At 50.7% G+C, this 25,804-nt stretch overlaps 1 protein-coding gene across 5 annotated transcripts in view; it reads left to right on the forward strand.

Annotated features, from left to right (window-relative positions):
* ADCK1 (aarF domain containing kinase 1) overlaps nt 1-25,804 on the forward strand; it is a 152,838-nt gene that overhangs the window by 123,067 nt on the left and 3,967 nt on the right. For all 5 annotated transcript variants that reach the window (XM_060620416.3, XM_078447955.2, XM_078447954.2 and 2 more), the window contains 4 exons: nt 4,939-5,055; nt 18,011-18,160; nt 19,335-19,532; nt 24,756-24,949. In XM_060620416.3, coding sequence (XP_060476399.2) covers nt 4,939-5,055; nt 18,011-18,160; nt 19,335-19,532; nt 24,756-24,949 — 659 coding nt within the window. The remainder of the gene's footprint in view (nt 1-4,938; nt 5,056-18,010; nt 18,161-19,334; nt 19,533-24,755; nt 24,950-25,804) is intronic.

Genomic DNA, 25,804 nt, shown 5'->3' on the forward strand with positions numbered 1-25,804 from the left:
ACATACTGTGGCAGAGACTTTGCTGTGTTTCTGTGGATGCCCAAGAGCAAGTACTTAATTCTACTCGGGATAAAGGAGCTCAGAGAGGGGTTCCAAGAAGTGTTGATTGTACACAGGGATAGGCAGTCCTTACTAAATGTTTCTTCTGCTGCCCTGAACACTTTGCAGGTACCATGACATTGAATCCTGCCAGCAGCCATCATCCCCTTCTACAGATGGCAGTCTTAGAGTAGAGGGGCTAGGGCTACAACCCAGATTTTCTGATTTCATCTCTGGTGCTCGTCTGAGGACATTCTGTTGCCTCTTACCCGGCAGGGGTGCTCCTCAGCACCAGAACTATGAACCTGACAAACAGAACCATCTCCTTCACCGTTCCCATGGAAACAGCAGATCGTCCTCTGGCTGAGGCCAACTAGCGCCTGCCAGACCAAGACATGTAATAATAATAATAACACAAATTTTTGAAATGAGGATGCCAAATGGGTAAATAATTAATGTAACGATTCAACCTGCTGCTTCTAAAACCCACACACTGTTCCTAAGACAATGGTGCTACTAGGGCTCCTGAGTAATTAATTTTGCTTAAACACATAACAAGTGGGAAGCGAATTTTGCACTGTGAACCCAGTTCAGCTCTTAAAACTGGAGATAGATTGCTTTTGCACACTGGCACCCCATCACAACATCTGTGCGTAATTAAGCCTCAGTGAAGAGTTTACCTCTCAGTGTGTGAGGCATCTTCCAGTGGGGTTTAATAACCTCAGCCCCACGCCATAAATCTCGGAGCCTCAGACGAGCTCTGAATGCAAATGTGGTGTCAGGGAGACTGGGAGAGGGCGAGAGGGCAGCCAGGCTGAACGGTCAAGACCAGGGCATTTGTGGATTTGTAGTCAGAGTGTGTGTGTGTTATGGGGAGGGGACAGAGCATGCGGAGAGGTTTGTGACTAACCCAGGGGACAGCTGGGGACAAGGTAGGAGGGAGAAGCCTTATAGCCATGGGGTTTGAGGCCGGAAGACATGAGAGTGCGCCTGCACATGTCAAGGCAGGGTAGGTAAAGTGGTCGTCTCCAGAGCAGGGCCACTCCAGGGTTCCTTAGTGCAAGGTTAGGATCCTGCGACTCTCCAGAAGTTGTGGGCAGATCTTGAGGGATGTGTATGCTTTTGGAGAATAATTTCCTACAAATAAAGATTAAGAACCACTGATGTATGATAATTAGTGTGAGTTAATAATTTTCACATGTCTATGCAATGTTAGACACCTTTTTAAAAGTGCTTTGTGTATATTTACTTTTTAAAAAATGTTTATTTTTGAGAGAGATACAGAACACGAGTGGGGGAGCGGCAGAGAGAAAGAGGGAGACACAGAATCCGAAGCAGGCTCCAGGCTCTGAGCTGTCAGCACAGAGCCTGACGTGGGGCTTGAACTCATGAACCGTGAGATCATGACCTGAGCTGAAGTCAGATGCTCAACCGACTGAGTCACCCAGGTGCCCCTATTTACTTTTTAATGTTTGTTTATTTTGAGAGAGAGAGAGGGACAGGGAGGGGCAGAGAGAAGAGGGAGGCCCAGAATCTGAAGCTGGCTTCAGGCTGCTGTCAGCACAGAGCCCGATGTGGGGCTTGAACTCACGAACCATGAGACTGTAACCTGAACTGAAGTCAGAGCTTAACCTACTGAGCCACCCAGGTGCCTCGTATTTGCTCTTTAATCCTTATCTAGCCATACGAGGAAAATGCCATGATTAGCCCCATGTCAATGGTGTGGAGATTAAGGCCCAGAGAGATGAAACCATTTGCCTGAGGTTACACAGCTTCCTGTAAGGGGCAGAGGCAGGTTCTGGATGGAGGCAACCTGGCCCCAGGGCCTGCATGTTAAATCACTGTGCTATTCTGCCTTCATGATAATTCATGGGGCACAATAATTTATTGTGCTGAACTGTCTGTAGTATTAGCTCTTAGCCCTGGTTGTGTATCAGAACCACCTGTGATACTCTACACGACTGTCATATGGCAGCTGATGCTTGTCTAGCAGGTGCTAAGTGTGTGCTGCTGTGTTGAGTGCCAGGACTCCACACATGCTAGTGGGAAGTTGGGGATGTTGCTTCAATGTCATCGCCTTTTTTCAGGTAGGAAGCTGGCACTTGGAGAGGTCATGCAATGTACCTGCAGTCACATAGCTTGGAGGTGGCAGAACCAGGGCTCCAGCCTGACGATCTGACTCCGGGTCTGTGCTCTGCTTCCCTGGGCTCCCTCAGGTGATGGGCACTGGCCCAGACGAATTGGGGCCTGCTTCACAGTTGTGTTCACCAAAGCGCAGGAACAAAATAGAAGCGTGAGGTCAGGGCCAGATTATGAGGTTGAGGCCCAAGGTCTTGAGCTGGAATTTTCCATAATCTGTGCCTTCCTTCTTTGGATCAGGACTGGCCCCAGCATGGGGGTATGTGGAGCCCACGGGAGTGGGGCCTATGATCTTTATTAAGGAGATAGATTTTGGATCTAGAGTCCTGATGGCCAGGGTGTGACCCTTGGGCCTCGCTGGCCATGAACCTCCCTAGGTTCAGTTTTGTTTGAAGGAGGTGGTGGGTTCTTCTCATTGCCTCTTTAAAATGATTCTCTTTCATCTTTCCCTACTGTGATGGGTAGGGAAGAGTAAGGCATGGGGATGAAACACTGGTTTTGGGGTGAAGGGAATTTCACCTTACACTTCAAACCCTCCTGCCCACAGGGTAACTTAGGAGCAAGTTGTCTACCTTACATCCCACTGTCCAGCCAAGTTTCTCCTAACTGTGCAGGGAGCAGATCTGCCTTTTGAAGTCCTTTCTGTGGTGTCACCATCAGGGGGCAGTTGCCATCCTCCCTGAACTCTCATGGCAAAACTCTCTACCTCCCGGTTTAGTATTCTGTCTACCTCCCGGTTTGGTATTCTGTCATCTGAGATCTAAGCAGGTGCCGCAGAGGGCCATCGTGTTGTCAGACAGGGATGGTTGCATCTGGGGGGAGACCGGGGAGAAAGGTGGAGGCGCGGGGAGTGCAGCCTCCCACTGCCCTTATTAACAAGGCCAGAGTCTCCAGTCTTTGGGTTTTTCTCTTCCATCTGTGGCTCTTTCAAGCTGTTTTCCATGTTGCCCCAGGCGGACCCAGATGGGGGTTCGACCTCATGTCCCTGGAGCCCCTGGTGCCCACTGCCAAGCTTAGGTTTCCAAACAAACCTGGGGAAGAACTTAACCCCAAAATGTGTCCCTTCCCTTTGGAAGCCATGGTCAAGGACAGCAAACTTGCACTCATATTTTGAAAGGTAGCTTTTGAGAAGTGCCAAGCAGGACTGAAATTTCAGTTCACAGTCCTAGAGAATCACAGATTTCTCTAGCCCAGATTTTCAAATGGCCCAAACTGTAGGAAAGTAGCAAACCCAAATGACACCTTGACTTCAGTTGGGACCCTCGTTCCAGGAAGCCCAGGGTGTTTTACTGGTACCCACAGCCCCCGTTATCCTCAGAGCTCCTTGCAATGGGGCAGGAACAGTCCTTTGTAAGGAGGAAAACTGAGGCATTGGAGGTTAAGTGGCTGGACTAAGACATGGCAGAGTTAGCAGAAGTAGGAAGGGAAACAGGTTTCTTGACTTGAGCACTGGGGTCTTGCTGCCAGATGAATTTTGGGGGTCGAGATGAGGGAAGTCCTTATTCCCCAGAACCCTTGAATTAACTGCCCTAGTTTCTTTATTTGTATGTGGAAACGAGCCCATCAAGTTGTTGGGGAAACGTGACATGCTAAATATCCCAGTAATTCCTTCGTCCTGGCATTGGTGGCACTCTTGGCTGTCACTCACTCATATGGCAGCCCAGCAGCCATTGGTGCGGTCTGACCTCCTGCCTAATCCTGATGAAATCTGTTCTTTTTTTTTGGCTATTGGGTGTTCTTAGAGTCCAAGGGAGTTGGAGAGCATATCAATTAGGAATGCATTTGTCTACAGGTAACCAATAGCCCAATTTAGAGTATCGTAAACAAACAAAAAAGATTTATTTTCCTCACATGGCAAGAAGGCTTATAGCAGTTGCCTGCTGATATTGTGTTAGTGGTTTGACCGTGTCAGGGCAGGCATCTCTGATTTTCTTGGACTTTTCCTCATGGTTGCAAGATAGCTGCTGCAGCTCCAGGTATCACATTCACTTTCAAAGTAGGACAGAAGGGTAAGAAGAGCTGCACCATTTACAAACATCCCTTTTTATGAAGAAAATAAAAACCTTCCCAGAGCTTCTAGCAGACCTCCACTCATAAGCCAGAACGGTGTCCTGTGGTCATACTGATAGCAAAGCAAGCAGGGAAAATATTTCATTTTTCCTATCTCTGGGGAAGAGGAGGATTGGGAATAGGTACTGGGTTAGGATCCAGCATTGTCTGCCACAGAAGACCTATAGGAACAGGCCTGAGAAAACTCGGGACTTCCTTACTGAAAAATTTATCATCCAGTAAAAAAATTTGTTCTTTGGTTAACTCATTCATAAACATATACATATAATATATCCATTGCACAGGTGTAGAAGCTGAGGCAAAGGGATGAGATTCATGTGAGGAGCTTGCAATTGGCCTAGTGAGAGAGGGAAATAGCTTTTAATGCCAAGTCTCAATTTTACTTTTGGCTCTTAATTGTGTCTGGAGGCACTGAGGAGGGTGGGGAAGCCGTTCTATGGTCCCCAAGCAGGAGGGGGTCTCTAATGGAAGGACCAGAGGCCTTGTTGGCAGAGGAGGCAGCCTGGCCTGCCCTCCTGTCTTGGCCCGACCCTCGCTTTCCCCACCTGTTACTGCTCAGGTCCCACTCAGGCTTCGTCTCCTGTTCCTGGCAGGAGCATCTGCCCTTGCCTGGCTCACTGTACCTTTCTGTGGTCCTGGCCCCTAGCTTCCGGCCCGCCAGCCCTTCTGACCTGCTCTTTCCCATTTCAGGTCCCCCGCATTTACTGGGAGCTGTCCACCAAGCGGGTCCTTCTGATGGAGTTTGTGGATGGCGGCCAGGTCAATGACAGAGACTACATGGAGAAGAACAAGATTGATGTCAACGAGGTGAGGTTGAGCTCTCATGGCTGTGGTGCGAGGGACACGGGCTTTGTCGGGGCTGCCCATCGAGGGCAGGTATGTCCCGGTAAGGTCTCACTGCCTTGAAATGGACCTGTTGACCGAAGAATTACAATGTCGCTGAGCACCAAGCACCCTTCCAGGGCGTCCAGTCCAGTCCTCTGCCTTGTCTCCTAAGGTGGGGGTTGGGAGCACACAGTGGGGTGCAGGCACATGCTGAGGCCCCGGTGGTAGCCCCTGCCTGGACAAGTGATTACCATGTGTCTTCTTGGGCCATCTGCACCCCACGGAGCTGAGCGGCCCCAGAGAACAGTGATGTGAAATCTGTGGGACTTACTTCTTCTGCCCCCGTGGGGCGTGGGCACAGCTTCTTCCCACTTCCGCCGTCCCCTCTCCCTGCCACTCCCAGGCCTCAAGGGATCAGGCCAGCAGGGGACAGCAGGAGCCAACTGCTTCTACTTCAAAGAGCTATGAGAAAAGTGAGGCTTCTGTCTCCCACCTCGTGCCCTGTTGATCTCAGGGAAAGAAAGCTGGCCAGTGGGGTGGGGACTGTACCCCATTTTCTTCTTCTTGATTGCCATAGGGTCTTACAGGTACGGGTGGAATTGTACTTTTTCAACAGCGCCCATCATTTTTGTAGTCCCTCCTATGAGCTGGGTATGTGGGTTCAGAGGGGACCACACATATTTGCCTTCTTTAAGGAGCTCCCCACCTAGTGTTGCAGTCGGGTGCACAGCTAAATCCTTGCCGCCACCCTGCAGCAGCAGGAGGGGTGTGGGCGAGATCCCAGAGAGCGGCAAGGAGGAAGTGCTGGCGTCTGCTGTGTGTGGGCTTCCCCAACAGGATGAGTAGGGATCTGCGGGGTAGAGGAGTTGGGGGGGGGGGCAGCGATGGCACTGCAAGGAAGGGGAAGGGAATGGTGAAGTTTGGCAGGGTTTCCAGGGAGAAATAGTGGAGGAATAGGGTGGGCGCAGGTAGTGAAGACCTCCGGCAGGACCCCGGAGGTCCTGGGGAGTCACAAAGGTGTTAAGGATCGTAATGACGTGATCTAGCACTCTGGGTAGGCGAGAGGAGGGAATGGAGAGAGGTGAATGCTCTTCCTTTCCCTACTCCAGGCAACATATGAAGATGAGCCTGTGGTCCCAGTGGTGGGATGGCCCAGAGGAGGAAGCCACGCCCTGGCTCAGCACATGAGCCAGTAGAATGGTAGGAGAGTGTGTGGTTTGGGAGCCCAGGCCTCCGGGTGTCTGTGTGGCCTCTGTCAATGGGGGCAGTGACAGTACCTCCTTCTACGAAGGTTATGAGGACCACACGAGTGCTTAGCATGGTGCCTAGCATGTACTTAGTGCTCTGATTTGGAAGCAAGATTGTTGTTTTCATTCTTTTTAAAAAATTTTTTATTTAAAATTTTTTTATTAAAAAAATTTTTTAATGTTTATTTTTCAGAGAGACAGAGACAGAGACAGAGAGACAGAGTGCATGCAGGGGAGGGGCAGAGAGAAAGGGAGACACAGAATCTGAAGCAGGCTCCAGGCTCTGAGTTGTCAGCACAGAACCCGATGCAGGATTCGAACTTACGAGCCATGAGATCATGACCTGAGCCGAAGTTGGACGCTTAACCACTGAGCCACCCAGGCACCCTTATTGTTGTTTTCATTCTTACCTTTGGGCTCTGCCCTTTCCTCCTTCTTCCTTTTCTCCTTCTTCCTTTCTTCCTTCCTCCTTTATTTCCTTTTGCCATTAATGTTTATTGAATGCCTAACTCCCTGTGCCGGGCCCTTTTCTCTGTTATAAACTTGGGAGGAAGGTCTTAATGTCTTCATTTTGCAGATGAGGAATCAGAGATTCAGAGAGGGGAGGTAACTTTCCCAAGGTCACACAGCTAGTAGAGCTAGGATTGAGACCCAAGTCCCTCTGACTCCACTGTTTTTTAGTTCATAAAAGGAGGGGCTTTTCTGGAAGAGATCTCCCTTTGGGGGCTGGGAAAAGATAAGAAAAGGACTGTTTTAATTGAGCTCTCCACTTTACAGATGGCAGGGAACTCAGAGGAAGGGCAGGTGTCTTTCCCTAGGTCGCTTGGCCAGTAGCACAGCTTGGGTCTTCTGACTGCTTCTGTCACTGTTGCCTTCTAAGGTGGGCCTGGGGAGGGTATTTGGGTCAAGCTCCCGCACAGGAAGGAGGGAGGAGACCTGCTTGCCCATCTCTTCCACTATTGGTTGGGGTGGGGTGGGTCCTGTGTCTAGCCAGGGATCCTCTGCCCACCAGGACCCTCTAGTACAAAGTCTTTGGCTCTAGTGGGGAGGGGAGGGAGATCGCTTCTGGCTTTTCCTGAATAGCTTTAAAGGGAGCAGGGTCTCTGCCTGCTGATCAGGAAAGATGCCAGAGGCCCATGCCTTCCCTTCCCCCACCAGGTTGCTGGCATTTACTTACTGCCAGCTGCAGTGGGATTTTCATTGCAGCAGCACCCCCAAATCCATTAATCTCTTTGGATACAGTGAGTTCAGGGCTGTAATGGTGTTTTATCAGAGGCAGCTTTGATTTTCAAAGACAACTGCAAACAAAGATGTGCTCTGCTATAGTTCTTGCTCTCGTGGCTGAGTGCTGTCCTGGGAGGACAGGCAGCTGGGCTGGAGGTGGCCTGCAGGAGCTGGGCAGGGTGATGCCCTCTGAGAGCCTGGGCTCATCTGCCCCTGCCTCTACCCCTCTTTAAATGGCCTTGCAGATAAGGCCAGTGTTCTGTGCAGAGCAGACGCTCAGTGGACGTCCTCTGAATTAGTGGAGAACAAATAAGCCGGCCTCATGCCCTGGGTTAGCCTCTGTGAGGCAGGGCTGGGGTAGAGCGTTGGTGTTTTGTTCTCTGTGGACATGCAGAGTGGGGCAGGCTGATATCAGAGTGATTTGGGGAAAACAACAGCAGTAATAATAATTATAAGCAACTAAGATGTGCCAGGCACGTGACACACATCGTCTCTACTCCTTACAGCTGTCTTGTCAAGGGTGAGATGAGAGACCATAACCCCATTTATGGATGAGAGAGCTAAAGCTCAGAGAGGTCAAATGACTTGTCCAACCTCACACAGCTAGTGGGGACAGAGCCCAGCCGTTTGAACATAGTTCTGTTGGACATCAAAGTCTTTGCTCCTCCACCTTCTCCCTCCCCCTCTCGGGGATTGGCCTGGGGCTGCCGTGGAACCAGGGCCAGCCGGGTGACGGCCGCATCAGTAACTCCTTGGAGATGGAGGTGCAGAACTGACTGAGAAGCTCTGTCCACCACACCAGCACTATCTGAATGCAACCCTTCTCCCTTTAACTCACATCAGGCACGGTTTTTTCCATTTCATGTAAACATTCTTCCATTTTTAGAGAGATGAGGAGGAGATAAGCAGTGCGTGAGCAGGGCTGAGCATCGCGCCTGATGTCTGGTTGATGCTCCAAGTTGGTAGTTGATTATTACCATCATGGGGCGCTGTCCTTTCTTCCTTTACCTCCTTATACCATTAGCATTTACCATCCCTGTGCCAGGCCCTTTCTACATTGTAAACTTAGGAGAGACGGCTTAGTGTGTCTGTATTTGCAGGTGAGGAATCGGGAGACCCAGAGAGGGAAGCTCCCAGATCTGGATGGCACACTTCCATCGTTTCCACATGGATTTCCCATGTAATCTCCAGCCAGATAAAGATGCAAATTGTTTCTAGCCCTCTGGCAGGCTCCCTTACCCTCACCAGAATTGCCTTTCTGACTCTGTCACCAGAGGTCACTTCCACTCACCGCTGAAGTTCATATACACGGAATCACACAGTGTAGTCTTTTGTCGTCAGTCACCTGTGGGTCTTTTCTGGAAGCTGTGTTCTCTTCCATTGGTCTATTGGTCCATCCTTGCAATAGTACCACACTGTCTTATTTACTTAGTTCCTCAGTCCCCTGCCCCTGGCGTCTGGGGTCTGCGTGATCTGGGAGTCTCTTTGGTATTCTGAGATGATGTCATTAAATACGTCTCCAGAGAACTCAGGCTGGGCAGTGGGTGGTGGCCCATGTGCTCTACTGTGCTGTCACTGACCATCGGTGATATTGGGAGAAGACTGGGGACAGGCCCTACTTTACAGAAAATAATCTGTTGTGTCTCTTACCAAGCAGCATCAGAGCCACAGGCCGCATGGAACACTAGTGGGGGTGAAGGTGTGTGTGTGTTTGTGTGCATGTGGTTTGAAGACTCCACATTCCTGAAGCCTCTTCTAACGGACTTCTGAGGTTCTGAAGTCTCCTGAGGACTGTGGGGCTCCGTGGGCCGGTCCTGGAGTGAAGCCCTCCATAGGACAGCCTGGCTAGGAGTGTTCCTCGGACAGGGAAGTACAAGGGACAGACAGAAGTGATACGGGGCAAACATCTCACTCCATATCCTGGGCACTAGGGTGTTTAGTGGTGTCTCGGCTGCCACAGGCAGGTTCCTCAGCTTGAAGTTGGGGCTCAGGAAGTGGCTGTAGAAGGAATCGCTTTGCAGGTGGATGGGGATGACTCCAGACCCCCAACCGCTTACCGGGTCAGCCCCACTCCACTTTGGAGAGGCCCCTCACCCTGCAGCATCCCAACCTAGCTGAGCCTAGCATGTGACAACCTGAAGACCAGTCTTAGTAGCCAGTATCCGATAGACTCAGGTAGAGAAACACCGGGTTCGGAGGCAGAAGACCTAAGTCCAAGCTCTAGCTCTGCCAGTGGCTTGCTGTGTGACCTTGGACAAATCACTTCCCCTCTCTGGGCCTCAATTTTCTTGCGGAAGGCATTGGATTAGCTGGGCTTGAAGGGTACGCCCCGCTTGAATATTTTACACAGCAGTGATTCCTGGCTTGCTGGGGAGCTAAGACTTCACCCATCTATTTCAGAATCACCAGGGGGAGCTTATTTTACAATACAGATTCCTGCTCCACCCCAGATTTATTCCAGAATCTGGAGTGGAAAGGGTTGCAAGAATCCGCGTTTTAGTAAACTTCAGGTGGTTCAGATGCTGACTAGAGCCCAGCAGCCACCCGCCACCCGCCACCAGGCCAGCCTCCAGGCACAAGGCAGCCTGCCCAGGTGTGCTCACTCACCTGGCGAGCATGAGGCCTTGGGGGGCCAGCAGCCTGAAGAGGCCCTCTTTTGTTTTAGTCTCTGCACTCGGAAACAGCACATTACCGAGGGCCTGACCTGCTGATCATATTTGCCAGTCACATTAAGAGCTGGTGACAGTGACTGTCATTGATTTTATTAAAAGTAAAGGTCGAGCAGGAGCATGCTTTCCTAGGCTGGATGGAGCCTCCTCAAACCAAAGGACGACTATTGATTGCAGACCTTTTATCGAAGGTTAATTGGATTTCAGTGAGTGTGTGTTTAAGACTCTGCCTGGGCTGAGGCTCAATTGAATTTGTGTGAAATTAGCTGAGAGAAAGGTGACAAAGTTGGGAGGTTGGGGGTGGTGGGGATGGGGCGTGGGGGCCCGGCAAGCAGATGTCTTCTGTCTGCCAGGAGTGGAGGTGGGTGCAGGGATGGGGGGCTTGCAAGAGATGCCTGGGAGCCAGCTGGGGGAAGAGGGCAGGAGGCTCCCAGTGCTCATTTTGTTGACTTCGATTCAGTCCTCTGTCCTTGGGATGGCCCTCTGGGTATGTTGTGTGGCCCCCAGAGCCTGTCTTTTTGCCTCTCCGGAAAGTAAATCTTGCCTTGAGTCAAAGGTGGCGGGGTGGGTCGGGATCTGGGGTTCAGCTCTCTGGAAGCCTTCCCACAAATCCTCCTTTTTCAAGACCCCCCAACTCCTGTTTACAGAGGTGTCAGGGGCCCTCAGTCGCTGAGCCTCTGTGGGCTTGGGGCAGACATCAAGCGCCCCCCTTGCCAGCTTAGGGTCCCTTGTTGTACTAAGCCCGTTCTCAGTAGCTGTCTGCTCCCCCTCTGGCAGCACAGTCTTGCTCATCTCCTTTTCTCTGCCCTGTTGTTGGGGGCTCTTTGTATGGTTTCTGTTAGTCATTTTAGTGGGGTTGGGGATGGAGTGGAGTCAGTGCACGGATTCAGTCTGCCACATTTAGCCAGAACCCCTGGCCGTGCTTCTTCCTTCCAGCAGTGTTAAAACCCATCCCCTGTCATGCTGGGAGCCGTGAAAGGGTCTCAGCTGTGTCTTTCGGCAGACGTGTATCACGCACCTACTGTGTGCAGGCGCTGCGCATCGGTGCTGTGCCCAAGGTGGGCACAGCGTGTGGGAGAAGGTGGTGCTGGGTGAGGCCTCACTGAGGCTGGGCACTGTGGTGGGAGGCGCAGAGGGTTTCAAAGTAGCGGCACCCCGGGGTTGTGCCTGGCTCTACCCTTTGTTGGTCAGGTGCCCTTGGGTAAGTTACTTAAACTCTGATTTTCCACCTCTGTGCAGGTGGCGTCACACCGGTACTTACTTCACAGGGTTCTCGTGCAGACTGCAGGCTGTGAAGTTTGTAAAAAAATCATTTATAATTTATGGTATCATTATTCACAGAGGCATGTCTTCCTGAGAATGTTCTTTGCGCCTCTCCTTTCTACCTTCGTCTGTTGTCCTGGGTATGTAGACTTGGAAAATGAGCGGTGGTCATCGACTGAGCAAATGGTGACTCCCCATCTGTAAACGCCAGACTGCAGTTAGTCCCCCAGTTTCCCTGTGGTGAATACCACACTCAGTGGACCTCCGGCTCTATGTTAGGAGGTGCTTAGAGGACCAGGGAAGCAAGGCTGAAGAGGCACCAAGGACCCTACTTACTGAAATCACTAGAAAGAAATCATCTCCTTCCATCGTCCACATACAGAACTCCATAACTTGTCAGACCGAATCTTGAGAAGCATAGGGGATGTTAGAGAGATACAGGTGCATGAGACAGGTTCCTGGAGATTTCTTTCCCCAACAGCAGGGGAGTTAGGAGTGGAGTCGGCCTTCCTGGATTCTGGTACCAGCTCTGCTACTTACGAACCATGCTGCCTTGGTGAAGCCAGTCACCCTTTGGAAGCCCCAGCTGCCTCTTGTAAAGTGGGGTGCAGGAGAATAACCCATAGGATTGTTTGATGATTGAAACATGAAGCGTTAGGTGTAGTGCCCACAGCACATGCTCAATAGAAGTTGTTTTTATGCTGGAATTCCAACCCTCAGCCCTCTCTGTGGCACTAGTGGTCAAGTAGTTGCCAGAAAGAGGAAATGTGTAGGGAAGAAACCCTTTCCCCATTTCTTCTATTGACACAGGTAAGGTGGAAGGATGTGGAAATACTTCTCTGGAGTGCGCTGTGCCCAAGGCAGGGGATGTCAGATGTCGACAGCTCTTCCTTAACTGTGTCTTCAATAGTCCTAGCCCCTAGGACCCAGTCCCTCTGGTCGCTGTGATCATTTGAACCTGTCTGGCCAGGAGACCCTTATTGGCCTTGGGGATACCCCCTGTCCTGGCTCTCAGGTGATGTGTAACCCAGAGAAGCTTTTGCCAGGCTCCAAAATTAGAGTAACTCCCCCAGCTGCCTCTAATTAACCAACTCGTCACCTCTGTGGTTGGAGAGGCTCCCCATGTCTTCACATTTAGGGATTTCATCTCAATGTTGGCTCGTCCAAGATGGACCCTCTCCATGGATAGATTTGGCCTCACTGGGCAGCAGCAGGTAATCTGAGGTTTATGGGTCCCCAGGGAGGTTCCCAGGGCAGCGTAAGGGTGGAGAGTAAAATTCTGTAGGCAGTGGTCTGGTCTGGTCTTTCAGGCTCTCAAGAAGCCTGGCCATAAACTGACAGAGAGCAAGGAGAGTTTGAATTATTAACCTCTTTATAGTTAATATTGGGCTACTTACATGATTATTAATATCCTGCAACACCAGCCTCCTGTTTCTTTGAGAGTTCTTGGCCTTGCTTGTATGACACCCCCAAGAACATAAATAGACGTTCCCTTGGGGGTGGGAATAAATTAATCCTTGCAATTATAGAATAATTAAAGCACTTTCAGCCAATTCAAGTTTTGAGAAAAATCCAAAAATAACTCCTTGATTTAAATATTATTTACTAAATTAATTCTTTACTCAGCCTTTTTATAGATTCCTGTTTTTTTTTTTTTTTTTTTTTTTTTAAACCTCCCCACTGTCAGGGAATAAAGGCATTGAGTAATTACTAAAGTCACTTACACGAATGGACATTCTTTTTACACGGAACAATTAAAAGACTTGTCACTGACTTTTTTTCTAAAAAGAGCTATACTATGGCTTTAGTTAACAGTTTTTTGGTTAGAGAAGCAGTCCTGGATTTCCCTCTGAGACTCTTTTCTCCAAATGGAATGCCTTCTTGGATGCCGTGAGGACCTTCAGAGGGTTTTGCTGCAGCCCCTGCCTTTAGGGGCTTCCCTGTGAGTGGAGGAGGAGTATAGCGAGGTGATTGACAGCTTGTTCCCTGGACCCAGACCACCTGGGTTTGGAGCTTGGTTTCACGAACTGCTGGCTGGGCGGCCAAGCTTCTTTCCTTTTTTATGTATTTCTTCCTCCACTTGTCTCCTACAGAGGATGGCTGTGAGTCCATGGAAAGTGCCTGGAATGGTGCCTGGCACAGAGTGTTAGCTGTTACCATTCTAAGAAGATGGCATTTCCTTGTCTTTATGCAAATGCCACTGTCACAGGGCAGGGGGCAGCCTTAGAGGAACTGAACATTTTTGCAAAGGAGACATACACGTGGCCAACTGGTACATGAAAAAGGTGCTCAGCATCACTCGTCATCAGGGAAATGCAAACACAAACCACAAGGAGATATCACCTCACACCGGTTGGAACGGGCATTGAGAAGCTAAGAGAGCGAAGTGTTTGTTGGTGAGCATGTGGAGGAAAGGGAACGCTTGTATGCTGTTGGTGGGACTGCAGATTGGTGCAGCCACTGTGGAAAACAGTGTGGAGGTTCCTCCAAAAAGTAAAAATAAAATGACCGTATGATTCAGCAGTTCACTTCTGGGTATATATCTGAAGGAAATTAAATCAGTATCTGGAAGAGATACCTGCATCCCCATGTTCAATGCAGTATTTATATTTGTTTGCTCTTAATCACAAGACATAGCTAAATTATTATGGAAAGGGGATGGGAGAGAGGGTTGTGTGCCCAGCGATGGCCTTAGGTTTCTTCTGGGATCCTCGGTGTCTCTGAGTAAGAGAGGGGCTGGCTGCCATTCTCTGGGCAAAATGGTGCCAAGGAAGTATTTACTGAAACTCTGACAGATGTTAAGAAAAATTACCCAAAATTTAGAAATTAAGGGCAAGAGTGTGCAATGTGTCCTTTCACAGTCCTCCTTGGGTATTGTGCAGGCAGCCCACCGAGGGCTTTTTAATATCTAGAGAAATGTACTTTTGTTTGATTCTGCTATTGACAATTAATTAGGGGCTCAGACTGAAGTCGTATGTCAACCTGTAGATCTTATCCTGTAGAGATATGCAAATAATTTCTGCCCAGTGGAAAAGATAACCTCAAAGGTTACGATTTCCTTACTGCTCTGTAGAGCAATAACCAGTTTTATATCTAATCCAGGAATCTCAGTCTCTTATTCCTGTTTAAGTTCCCATAAATACCCAGTCCCTCGAAATTCTCTGAACCTGCTCTTTTTATGTGCTCCTCTATTGGCGAGGTGAACAATCTATGACATGTATTCATCCTATATTCTTATGAGTTATGTTTTTAGCCTTTTGAAAATGAAACTTTGATCAAAGTGATAATGGTTACGTTTTTTTCTCCAAGTCTTAGATCATAAGCTGCCACATCACAACAAACACATTTGTGTGTCTTCTGTAGTATGAAGCACCTTGAGGTCTATGCAGATCTAGCAGACGCATAGTGTATGGCATAGTATACAGTGTGGTATACAAAGTGCTTTCCCAGATGCGGTCACATCTTGACCTTGAACGTCGAGGTTACCCTGGGAGGAAGCAGAGCAGCTGGAATTAGTTCCACTTGACAGCTAGGGGAACTTAGACCCGGACTGAGAAGGCAGGTGACTTGTCCTCAGGTCACCCATGCCATGAGTGGCAGTGCCAAGAGGGCTCCAGAGCAAAGCTGACGGCATAGGCTGGTCTCCCCTCTTGTCTGTCTCTGTTGGTGAAATCTGGTGAGGGTGAACATCAGGAACAGCTCCCAGCTGCAAAGACACCCAAGGAGGGGCAGCTGGCTGGGGTGTCGAAATGGAGGGGGCCACTTGATGGCTTTGCCTGCATGTGTATGAGCTTCAGTTGGCAGTGCCTCTTGCTCCTCCTGCTCCGGCAGCAGCTCACTCCTCATGGGCAAGGGCTCCCCCGTCCTGAGTCCCCAGATCCCCGGGGGCTATCTTTCAGTGTAGTAATAGGGGGCCCAGAGCGATTAGCAATATTTCAGAGAGCTCAGGGGAGATCATACATCTCCCCATGACAGGTCTGCCCAGACTAAATGAAATGTCATTTCTCTGCTTTTGGCTGGAATTCTGTCAGCTCAGTCTGGCTGTACTGCTTATCTTGGGCTGATCAGGAGCCCTGATTGGACCTTATATGCATCCTTGACAAATAAAAATGAATTATTACTTAATAAATGCAATTGGTTTGGCAAATGCATCCTTTCAGAGCATGGCTCCATGGAGGTCCGAAGAGCCTAACAAAAGGGCTTCTCAAAAGGGGACTTGCCGGCTCAGCCGGGACCAACTCCACTGGGCCCGCCTCCGAGGAAACAGAAAATGGTGGCCTGGGACATCTGACATCTCAGCCTGAGGCTGAGCACCCGACCTGGGGCAAAGTCCTCCAAATGCCGGCAGAGTACCTGGCATTCATTTCCCCCAGCATGACATCGGATAGGTGTCAGGACTTGAGACAACCTCTTTAACCCCGGTGTCTTCATCTCTTAAAAAAATGTAATGGACTCTGGTCTGCCACTCTCCCAGGAGTGTTGAGAGGAGTCAGTAAAAACGGGGCTGCCAGGAGGGGTCACTGGGCTCCAAGCACCTGGATGTTCTCACTTGTTTGTGGCACTACTGTTGTTTCCGTTGTACAGAAGCCGAGAGTATCAGCAACCCGTTTAAGGTCACAGAGTTCACTTGAGAAGTGCAGACGTTGTCATGAGCCTGCGTGGTAGAGTGGTTACTGGAAGGCTGCGGGGTCCCACCTGGCTTGGGTCCTGGCTCCACCTATCTGTAGTCCTTAGCTCTGTATAAGTTGCACCCCGATGAGTCTCAGCTTCTTATCTGCAAAATAGGGATCATAATTGTACCTACATGTAAAGCTGTTATAAGGCTGTCAGCTATTGTAGGGCGATTCTTGATGATTTATTCTGGAGCCAATTACAATTGATTGGGATTCAGAAGAGATGAAGGGGGTTAGGATAAGCATGAAGGCAGGAACCACAGCATCTCAAAAAAACATAGGCAAGGGTCTTATTCATGTTGAAGACAGAGTCCTATATTCACATGTTTGGCTTATTATAGGCAAGTGGATGCTGAGTAGAACCAGTCTATGGTATGTAAATTATACCTCAATAAAGCCATTTAACAAAATAGAGCCAGTCCTTGCCATCTTAGGAGCTCATAACAGTGAGCTACATAGTCATTAGTCAAATAATGACACAAATAGTGTGCTAGTACCATGAAAGAATAGTACAGAGTTCTATGAGAGTTTATGCCAGGAGAACCTCATCTAGGCTGGGAGGTCAAGGAAGGCATCTCCAGAAAGGTGATGCTGAGCTGGGGTGGGGAGGAAGACAGGGGTGAACCAGGTGAAGGGAGGGAGGTGGGAAGAAGCCTCTTGGCAGATGGACTATCATGTGCAAAGGTCCTGAGGTAGGAAGGTACAGGGTCATTGGAGAAGAGAAAGAGCACAGACGTGACTATAGTATCGTGGCATGAGATAAGACCGGGGAGGGAGGCTGGGCCTGGTTGTGCAGGGCTTTGTAGGCAAAGGAAAGGAATTGAACCTTCATCTTAAGACCCCACTCCTTATGTTTCCCACCCGTGGGCCCCAGCTCCTCTCCTCTGGCTAGGACATATTTGCTAGTGACCATGGGGTCCAGCAGGGACTGAGAGAAATGTCAAGGGCAGTGTGTGTCCTGGGGCATCAGCTTTGTGAGTTGAGCCTCTCTTTGTCCTCTGGAAACCCATTGGCAGACCATCTGTGGGCCCAGGTCTGGTGCTATTCAGCAGCTGTTCCCTAGCTGGGAAGAGGCTTTTTTAGCTTTAATAAAAAGGGAGTAAAGATAAGAAGACCGCCTCGGCATGGAGGGCAGCAGTGACAGGATGATTTAAATGGCCTCTCCAGTGTCATTTCTTCTGTGCAGACACCATAAATCAGATTAGCCCTGGTCTCTGGCGGGGAGGTGTGAAGGGAAAGGGGCCTGAAGGAAAGGGGAGCAAGGCTGTGACTCTGGGTCCTCCTGGGACTGCCTCAGAGCTGGTGGGACAGCTCTAGGGGGTGCCAGGGTAACGTATTCCTGATCCACAGCCCTCTAGATCTGCTTGTTGGAGAAAGGGAAGTTGGGATGGTGTCACAACCACTCCAGCTCTCCAGCTCATCTTTAGCTTTGGTGGGAGAATGAAGATCCTGAGAAGAGAATAGGGAAGAGAAGGATTGGGGAAGAGTGGAGGGCAGGGGTTGGGGGTGGGAGTTATAGCCTTTGGGCATGCTTGAAGCAGTGGTTCTACCTCGTTCTATATTATGGTCATCTTGGGAACTTTAAAATAAGTGCTGATGCCTGGGACCACCTCTAACACTTCTGAGTTCTCGGTGATTCTAATATGTGGCTGAAGTTGAGGATAACTGGATTAGAACTCAGCTTCTGTCTTAAACTCAAGAACTATACAATCACAAGCCGTTCGTCCCACCATGACCACTCAGGCCCACCCAGCACTGCTGGCCTTCCTCTTGAAAGTGACCAGATTGAGGGGCCAGTGTCGAAGTCTCTGAGATAGGTATTCATGTGGTGTAACTCCCACCTGCCTCCCTTCTCTTTCAGATTTCACGCCACCTGGGAAAAATATACAGCGAGATGATCTTTGTCAATGGTTTTGTGCACTGCGACCCCCACCCTGGCAACGTGCTGGTGCGGAAGCACCCGGGCACAGGAAGGGCAGAGATTGTCCTGTTGGACCACGGGCTCTACCAGGTAGAAGAGGCCTTTTTTACCCAGCCAGTCCAGGGTCTGGTCCTGGGATCAGAGGTTGCTGATCTCCCGATCGGCCACAGACATGGGAGGCAGATATCCAGGGCAGATGGAGAGGCCCTGCCCTACCCCTAGAGCTGTTGTTCTGTGTAAGTCACATCATACAAGCTCTCTCCAGTTGAATGAGGTTGGTAATGCTTCCTTTATAGGCTGCTGTGGGAAGTAGATGGGGATATGCCTGGGTATGTGCAGGTGCTTTGTCAGCTGTAAAAACCTTGCTTCCCAGGGAAGCCTAGGCCAGCCCACTGGGAAATGAGCTGCCCTTGGATGAGCTGGGAATTCAGGGTAAGGAGGTAACTCAGCCCCAGGGAGGACGTAATGTGTAGTGGGAAAGAGGGCTAGGAACTGATAGGGGCTGGATGCCCCCAGACTCTGTCCTCTGGAACTTGGGACTCATCTGGGTTCAGGTGAGCCATGGTCTCCTGCCTGGAAGTTGGGAAGTTCACTGCCAGTCCTGGGAACCAGGGCCTATCTTGAGTTCATGGCAGATGGTCCTGGGGAGATTTCCCCAATGACCTCTTACTCCTCCCCTCAGGGCCTTGATCCCACCTCCCAAAATCTTAGCCTCCTTTGAAAGACTTACTGACATTGGGTACATTGGTTTGAGGTAGGCCAGCTGCTGTCAGACACAGCCCCCCAAACAAATGATGGCCCAGACACAACAGACATCTTATTGTTGTCTCGGGTAGGTGGAGGTGTCTGAAGGCAGGGGCTGACTGAGGCTCTGCCCCACAGGCTTCCCTGGGGGTGGGCTCATCATCCTCCAGCAGCAGGGGTGGGGGCTCAGAGCAGTATGCGTGGGAGAGTTTTTGGCAGCTGGATGTGGAGCTTCTGCCACATTCCATTGGTCAGAGCTCAGGCAGAGGGCCACATCCAAGTAGGAGGGAGGCGGGGAATGTGATTTTAGTGGGCAATTGGTAGCTTTTGGCCCTCAAGACCAAGGCTGGCCAGATAGTAGCTTTGAACTTGGGCCTTCAGGGATGGCTGAACTTTGGGAGAGAAGCAGATGTCATGCCCTAGTTCCCCGGTCTTCCCCTTCACTGTGATCATACCAGCCAGGGTCTAAGTCTTCTGTGGGGAAAGGAGGCTCAGGTCCTGCCACATTGTCCCCACACAGGTGCTTACGGAGGAGTTTCGGCTGGATTACTGCCACCTCTGGCAGTCGCTGATTTGGACTGACATGGAGAGAGTGAAGAAGTACAGCCAGCGCCTGGGAGCCGGGGACCTCTACCCCTTGTTTGCCTGTATGCTGACGGCCCGGTCTTGGGACTCGGTCAACAGGGGCATCAGCCAAGCTCCGGTCACCGTCACTGAGGTGGGTGGTCCCCTCCTGGCCCTGTCTTCTCCTGAATGCAAGGGATGGGGCCAGGGATGGTCTTTGGACCCCTGCCAACCCAGGGCCTGAGGTTGTGGGCTGGTGGGCTGTGGCAATGGGACTGTGGGTAGCACTGGAGATATACTGGAGGAGAAGCCGCAGCCCTGGATGCAAGGAGGGAGAGGAAACGGTATCTCACTGTATCCCTCCTGGCCTTACCAACCTGGTCGTGTTGACTGTATAACCCAGACTGCTGTGGCTTTTGCTCCAACATGCTCACATGAGATTTCAGGCTTCCACCAAGTTCTCCTCCAAGACTTCTAGAAATCCCCAGGGACTGTCTCATCGATACGTCTAGTTCCACTTGAGCTGCCTCCTGCTGGGCACGGTCTCCCATTGCAAACTTCCTGTAGGGCTCCCTACTGGGGAGAGCACCTCAGTTCCCCACGTGGCACTTGTCCCATTGTTCTCCCTGAGTGTAGCAAAAACAGGTTTGTAGTTCACTTCTTTGTTGGATCTAGATGAGAGTCCCATGGAATCTGGGCTGAGACTGGTCCTAGGAACCCCTCCTCCCTGTACTCACTGCCACCTCCCTCCCAGGCTTCTCATTCTCTCATGGAATTGGCTTCTGTCTTCCCAGCTTGCTGGACCCATGCACACTTGCCCATAGCTGTGTGGGGACGGGCTTAGGCTCAGCCGAGGCCCCTGCTCAAGGTTCTGCTTGTGCAGTCAGATAGACCTGGATTCTAGTTGTAGGTCCTGCTCTTCCTGGTGGCATGGCCTTGGATGGTTCTCACCACCTCTTGGAGACTCACAATCCTCCTTAAGCTGCCTTGTGATGGGGGCCTTTAGGAATGGCTGGATGGAATCTCAAATGTCGTCACCAAAGAGACCACCTCTCCTGTCTCTTGGCTCTGCTTTCCTGCAAATTGACATCATTCCCCCTCAAGCTTGGTGGCAGCATTGACTGCCAGCTGCCCCAGGCTTGTGTGGCTTTAAAGCTCATTATCTTGGAAGTGAGACCATCTCCTTCCTTTGTTAAATAGGGATGATAACTTCAGGGATGCTTTATTGATAATGCATGTAAAGTGCCTGCCCATAGTTCCTGAAGTTTGTTCATTGAACAAACATTTGTTTTTGCTGGAACCTAAACTAGGTGCTGGGGATCCAAAGATGAACAGACAGGCCTTCCATGTAATTTGCACTGTGATTGAGGGAGACAGTAAACAAGTGAACAAGTAGGTAACTGGAATAATTGCAGGTTATGGGTACGGGAGGCAACAGGTGGGGTGAGTAATGGGGGTGCTGTAGACTGGGTGCTCAGAGATCTTGCTGGGAGCTGACATCTGAGTTCTGGAGGACAAGAAAAGCAGCAGCCAAGGCAGAGCTTGGAGAAAGCATTCCGGGCAGAGGGCACACGATGCCACAGAGCAGGAGGGGAAAGCGTCAGCATGGTCTGGATTGTGGGGAGGTGGGTGCTGGAATGGGAAGAATTTGGGGTGCTGGGCAGAGAGAGCATCACACGGGGTCTCATAAGCCATGGGAAGAGGTTCAGATTAGTTCTCAGTACAAAGCAAAGCATGTGTCAAGCAGGAGAAGGATGTGCCCAGAGTTGTTACTTTAAGTACCTCTCTGGACGGGGCAGGATGAGCACAGGGGCAGTCGGTCAGAAGGCTGGAGGTGAGGGGGGCGCAGACCTCACTAGCGGCAGCAGAGCTGGAGGGAAGCAGACGGAGCCAGGGTGTACTTTGGATGGAAGATTGGGAGTCCTTTCTGTCAACTTGGATGTGGAGAGGAGGCGAAGGGCGGGCAGTCAAAGTTGCATCCCAACGTGTTGGGGTCAGGCGTAGGGTAGGGGGTGAAGCTACTTCCTGGCATAGGGAAGACTGGGAAGGACATAGTTAGGGGGCAGGAGACAGTAGTTAGAGCATTCAGATGGAGGTGTCATGGGCAGCCAAGCTTGGAGCTCCAAGAACAAGTCCAGGCTCAAAATATAAATTTGAGAGTTCTCAGGGTATACTTGGTATTTAAAGCCTCAGAGATGGGCAAGATTGCATGGCGCACAGTAGGTACTTGGTGTATGATATGTTTTGTTTTTTTTTAATTTAAAAATCTTGTTTTTGTTTTTGAGAGAAAGAGCACGAGTGAGGGGAAGGGCAGAGAGAGAGAGGGAGACACAGAATCCGACACAGGCTCCAGGCCCTGAGCTGTCAGCACAGAGCCCTATGCAGGGCTTGAACTCACGAACCATGAGATTGTGATCTGAGCCAAAGTTGGACTGAGCCCCCCAGGTGCTCCTGATATGTGTACTTATGAATTACTCACTTATAAAGACCCAGCATAAATGCTATGTATTAGTCTGCTTGGGTTGCTGTAGTAGAATACCACTGATGAGGTAGCTTGAGCAACAGAAATCTATTTTCTCACAGTTCCGAAGACCAGAAGTCCAAGATCAAGTTACCATCAGGATTGGTTTCTGGTGTAGCCTCTCTTCCTGGCTTGTAGGCAGCTGCCTTCTCGCCATGACTCACATGGCCTTTCTTCTGTGTGTACACGCTCCTGGCTTCTCTTCCTCTTCTCTGAGGGACATCAGTCCTATTGGGTTAGAATATAAAGTCACACTTCACCCTTATGAAGTCACTTAATTTTGTTGACCTCTTTGAAGGCCTTGTCTCCAAATATAGTCATACTCGGGTTAGGACTTCAACGTATTGATTTGGGACACAATTCAGTCCATAGCACCAGCCAGGAAGCTCCTGTTCATCACCTTTGCCAAACATGGCCCCTTAATACTTGTATCACTCACATGCACGCCATCTTAGACTCTGAGAGTGGCTGTTTGTATACTTCTGTGAATTCTCCAGCTGGGTGGTGAGTACCTGGAGGGCAAGAATCCTTTCTTGCACATCTTTTTATAAAGGCCTGCAGTCCTGGGACCACATCTAACAGAGAGGTATTGGTGTAGGTTCTGGAGACATGGAATCCATTTCCTCACTTTGGACGAAAACCCAGAGAGAGAATAAACTTAGCTGCTCCAGACCAGCCCCAACCCAGTCTCTGAGATGTAAGGGTTCCATTTTTCTGAGTCTTAGTCTTATTGAGAATGAGTGTAACCTCCAACATTGTGTCAGGGTAGATGTTTTTCCAACTAAAAGTGGCTTAAACATTTAAGCATTTATTTTCTTCATAACAAGAAGCCTGGAGGTAGGTGGGTCCAGGTTGGTTAACTGAGTAGATCAGCAATTCAGGGCTCTGGGCTAACTCTTGTGGTTCTAAGATGACTGTGGCAGTTACAAGCTTCATACCTTTATACCCTGATTGACGTCCAGAGGTGGGAATTAGGGGCCATTTCTTCTCATATATTGTTCCTTAATAAGAAAACCTTTCCCAGAGGGTTCAAAAGACTCCCCCCTAGGTCAATTGGCCAGAATTGTGTCTCATGTCTATGCCTGAGCCAATCACTTGGCAGAGGCATTCCGCTCAGGGCACACCATGGCTGAGACCAATCAAGATCCCCCACCCTGGGACTCGCCTCCCTGAAGAACATGGCCCCAAGGGGTCAAGCAAGCAAAAATGGGGTTCTTTAGAGAAAGGAGAATGAGGAATGGCTGTTGGGTAGGCACCCAACAGAGTCTACTGCAGACACTCACCAACAGGATAGTCCAAGCTTGAAGAGATGCCCCCTAGAGGGAGCCTGCGTGGGTGCAGGTGCTCTGAGAGGGGCTGTCTCCATCCAGGTCAGTCCCCACCTTGCTGAGGGGGTCCCTCTGGTGAGCAAGGCCTTGATCTGGCCTTAACCCTCGGGCAGGGTGGCCTGTAACTATGGTGGGAGGCGGTGGGGAGACAGACAGCCTCAGTGTCTGGCTTGGTGTTGAGATGTTCCAGTCTGATAGCTCCTGCCTGAGGGACATTTCGAGTTTCACAGCTACTCAGTTATCAGCAGTGCACACGTATTCCGGAAAGGGCTGAGAGTCCTGCTTTTGCTGCAGAAGGCGGCCGCGTGGGGAAGCCTTTGGCAGCATTGCTGCGCCCCTTGTCATGACTTGGATTAGCAAGCACCAAGCATCTCCCCGATCCTTATCTCTGCTGTCCCTCTTGGTCAGACTGGGAGGTGGGCCCAGGGGGCCTCAGCATTTCCAGTTTTTAGGTGAGGACCCTGGGTTCTAAGAGATGAAAGGACTTGCCCAGGGTCGGGGTCCCTGCTGTGAGGTGAGAGGAGGCAGGTCCTGGTGGTGGTGGTGGCCTGGGCTCTGCAAGGATTCCAACCCTGACTCACCACTTACTAGCTGTGGCCCGCAGGCAGGTTGCCTAACTTCTCAGTCCTTTGGTTTCCTTTTCTCAAAAGGGGGTGATACATTTACCTGATAGGGTCATTGTGAGGATTAAATGAGCTAATGCCTGCAGCCATTTTCTCTGGAGATTGAGAAGAGGTCAGAAGTGCACCATCATGCTCAGGGCTCTGGCTGGGGGCAGGTGTTTGCGCAGAGCCCTGCAGAGTTCAGGGGCAGGGAAAGAAGCCAGACCTCACACTCAGACACCAGCATGGGGTAAGCCCTGGCTCCTGCTCTTTGGGCAGCGGGACCTCAAGCACTGAGGGGGCGGCGGGGCTCTGGGTGTGTCTGGTGGGGCACAGAGTCAGGCAGGGGATAGAGCTAGACTTTGGAGTTGGGTTAGGGTCAGGAGCTGAGATCTATGAACTGCACCAGCCTGGGCTTGGCTGAAGGGATGGGGGACATGACTCAGCTGGCACCAGCTTCCAGGGCTCCTTCCAGGCCTGTCATCAAATTGGTGGCCAGTGAGAAAAGCCTTGGTTCACCTCACACGGGTGAACCCTTGGGCCAAAGGCTAGCTAACTCCAGCCTCATCAAATGGCTGATGAGGAAGTAGACTTCCTGCCCCAGTCAGTACTGGCTTGTGGGCTCGGAGGATCGGTATTGGTGACCTTGGGGAGCCAAGAATGGCAGAGGTCCTGTTGATGTGCTCCTGTACTGCGTCCAGTGCTAGGCCAGAAGTTGGGGTGAGACGTCATATCCAGGTTTGTCAGACTACAAAGCCCCCGTGTTAAGCTTCCTTCTGGGGAGCTCCCTAGTGGCACCGAGGCAGCCATATGCTAGAAGCTCCCTTCTGGAGCCTCCTTGCAGCCCCTCAGCCATAGGCACCTACCACCCTGAGCCCCACTTCCCACACCAACTCTCCATGTCTGTCTCCCTGTTGCTGCTTCAGGACTCAGAGATCCGCAACAATGCCGCCAACTACCTCCCCGAGATCAGCCAGCTCCTCAACCACGTGCCTCGCCAGATGCTGCTCATCTTCAAGACCAATGACTTGCTCCGTGGGATTGAGGCTGCCCTGGGCACCCGTGCCAGTGCCAGCTCCTTCCTCAACATGTCACGTTGCTGCATCAGAGCGCTGGCCACGTGAGTGTGGGCTCTGGCCTCTCCTTCCCTCCTAGCTCCCTGGCCTGCTCCAGGGGTCTCATTTGCCTCCACTTTCTCCCACCAGTCCCCAGGGCCTTGCCTGAGCTCCCTAGTCTGCACCTGTCCTTGGAGGAAAAGTTAGGGGCAGGAGACAGCTCCGGTGAATTCGCTGATTCCGAGCTGTGTTTTTGGGCAGTCCAGAGAGCCACCTGTACTTTAAAGTATGTGGATTTTAGGACCTCACCTCCTAGTCAGGTTTTCCAGGTAATTTTTTTTTTTAAATTTTTTAAAATGTTTTATTTGTTCTTGAGAGAGAGAGAGAGAGAGAGAGAGCGAGCCTGAGCGCATGAGCAGGGAGGAGCAGAGCGAGAGAGGGACACAGAATCCGAAGCAGGCTCCAGGCTCTGAGCTGTCAGCACAGAGCCCAACATGGGGCTCTAACTCACAAGCCATGAGATCATGACCTGAGCCAAAGTCGGACGCTTAGCCAACTGAGCCACCCAGGCACCCCTAGGTGATTCTTACCTTCACTAAAGCTTGAGATGCTTTCTGAGAGTCTCAGTCCCATCCAAGTGTCCCCTGGGCTTGGAATCAGGACACCCTGATGCATGCATCCCATCTCTAACTGGTCCCAGGACCCGTCTCCGCAGGATTGGCTAAGCGGCAAGGCCAATGTTCTTTTCCCTGCACGTGTGGCTCTGACTCAGGGAAGTGTCGCCAGCAGGTTCACTTGGGATATCAGATCTTTTTAGATGCCTCAGTGCCCTTGGAGTATTGGTGAGGGAGGGAAGGTACTTCCTCAGGGAGGTATTGCTAGAGAAGTGAAGGTTCTAGGCCTTTCTCCCTGAGTGTGCA

The sequence above is a fragment of the Panthera onca genome, chromosome B3 (assembly GCF_046562875.1).
Source record: "Panthera onca isolate mPanOnc1 chromosome B3, mPanOnc1 haplotype 2, whole genome shotgun sequence".
Taxonomy (NCBI): domain Eukaryota; kingdom Metazoa; phylum Chordata; class Mammalia; order Carnivora; family Felidae; genus Panthera; species Panthera onca.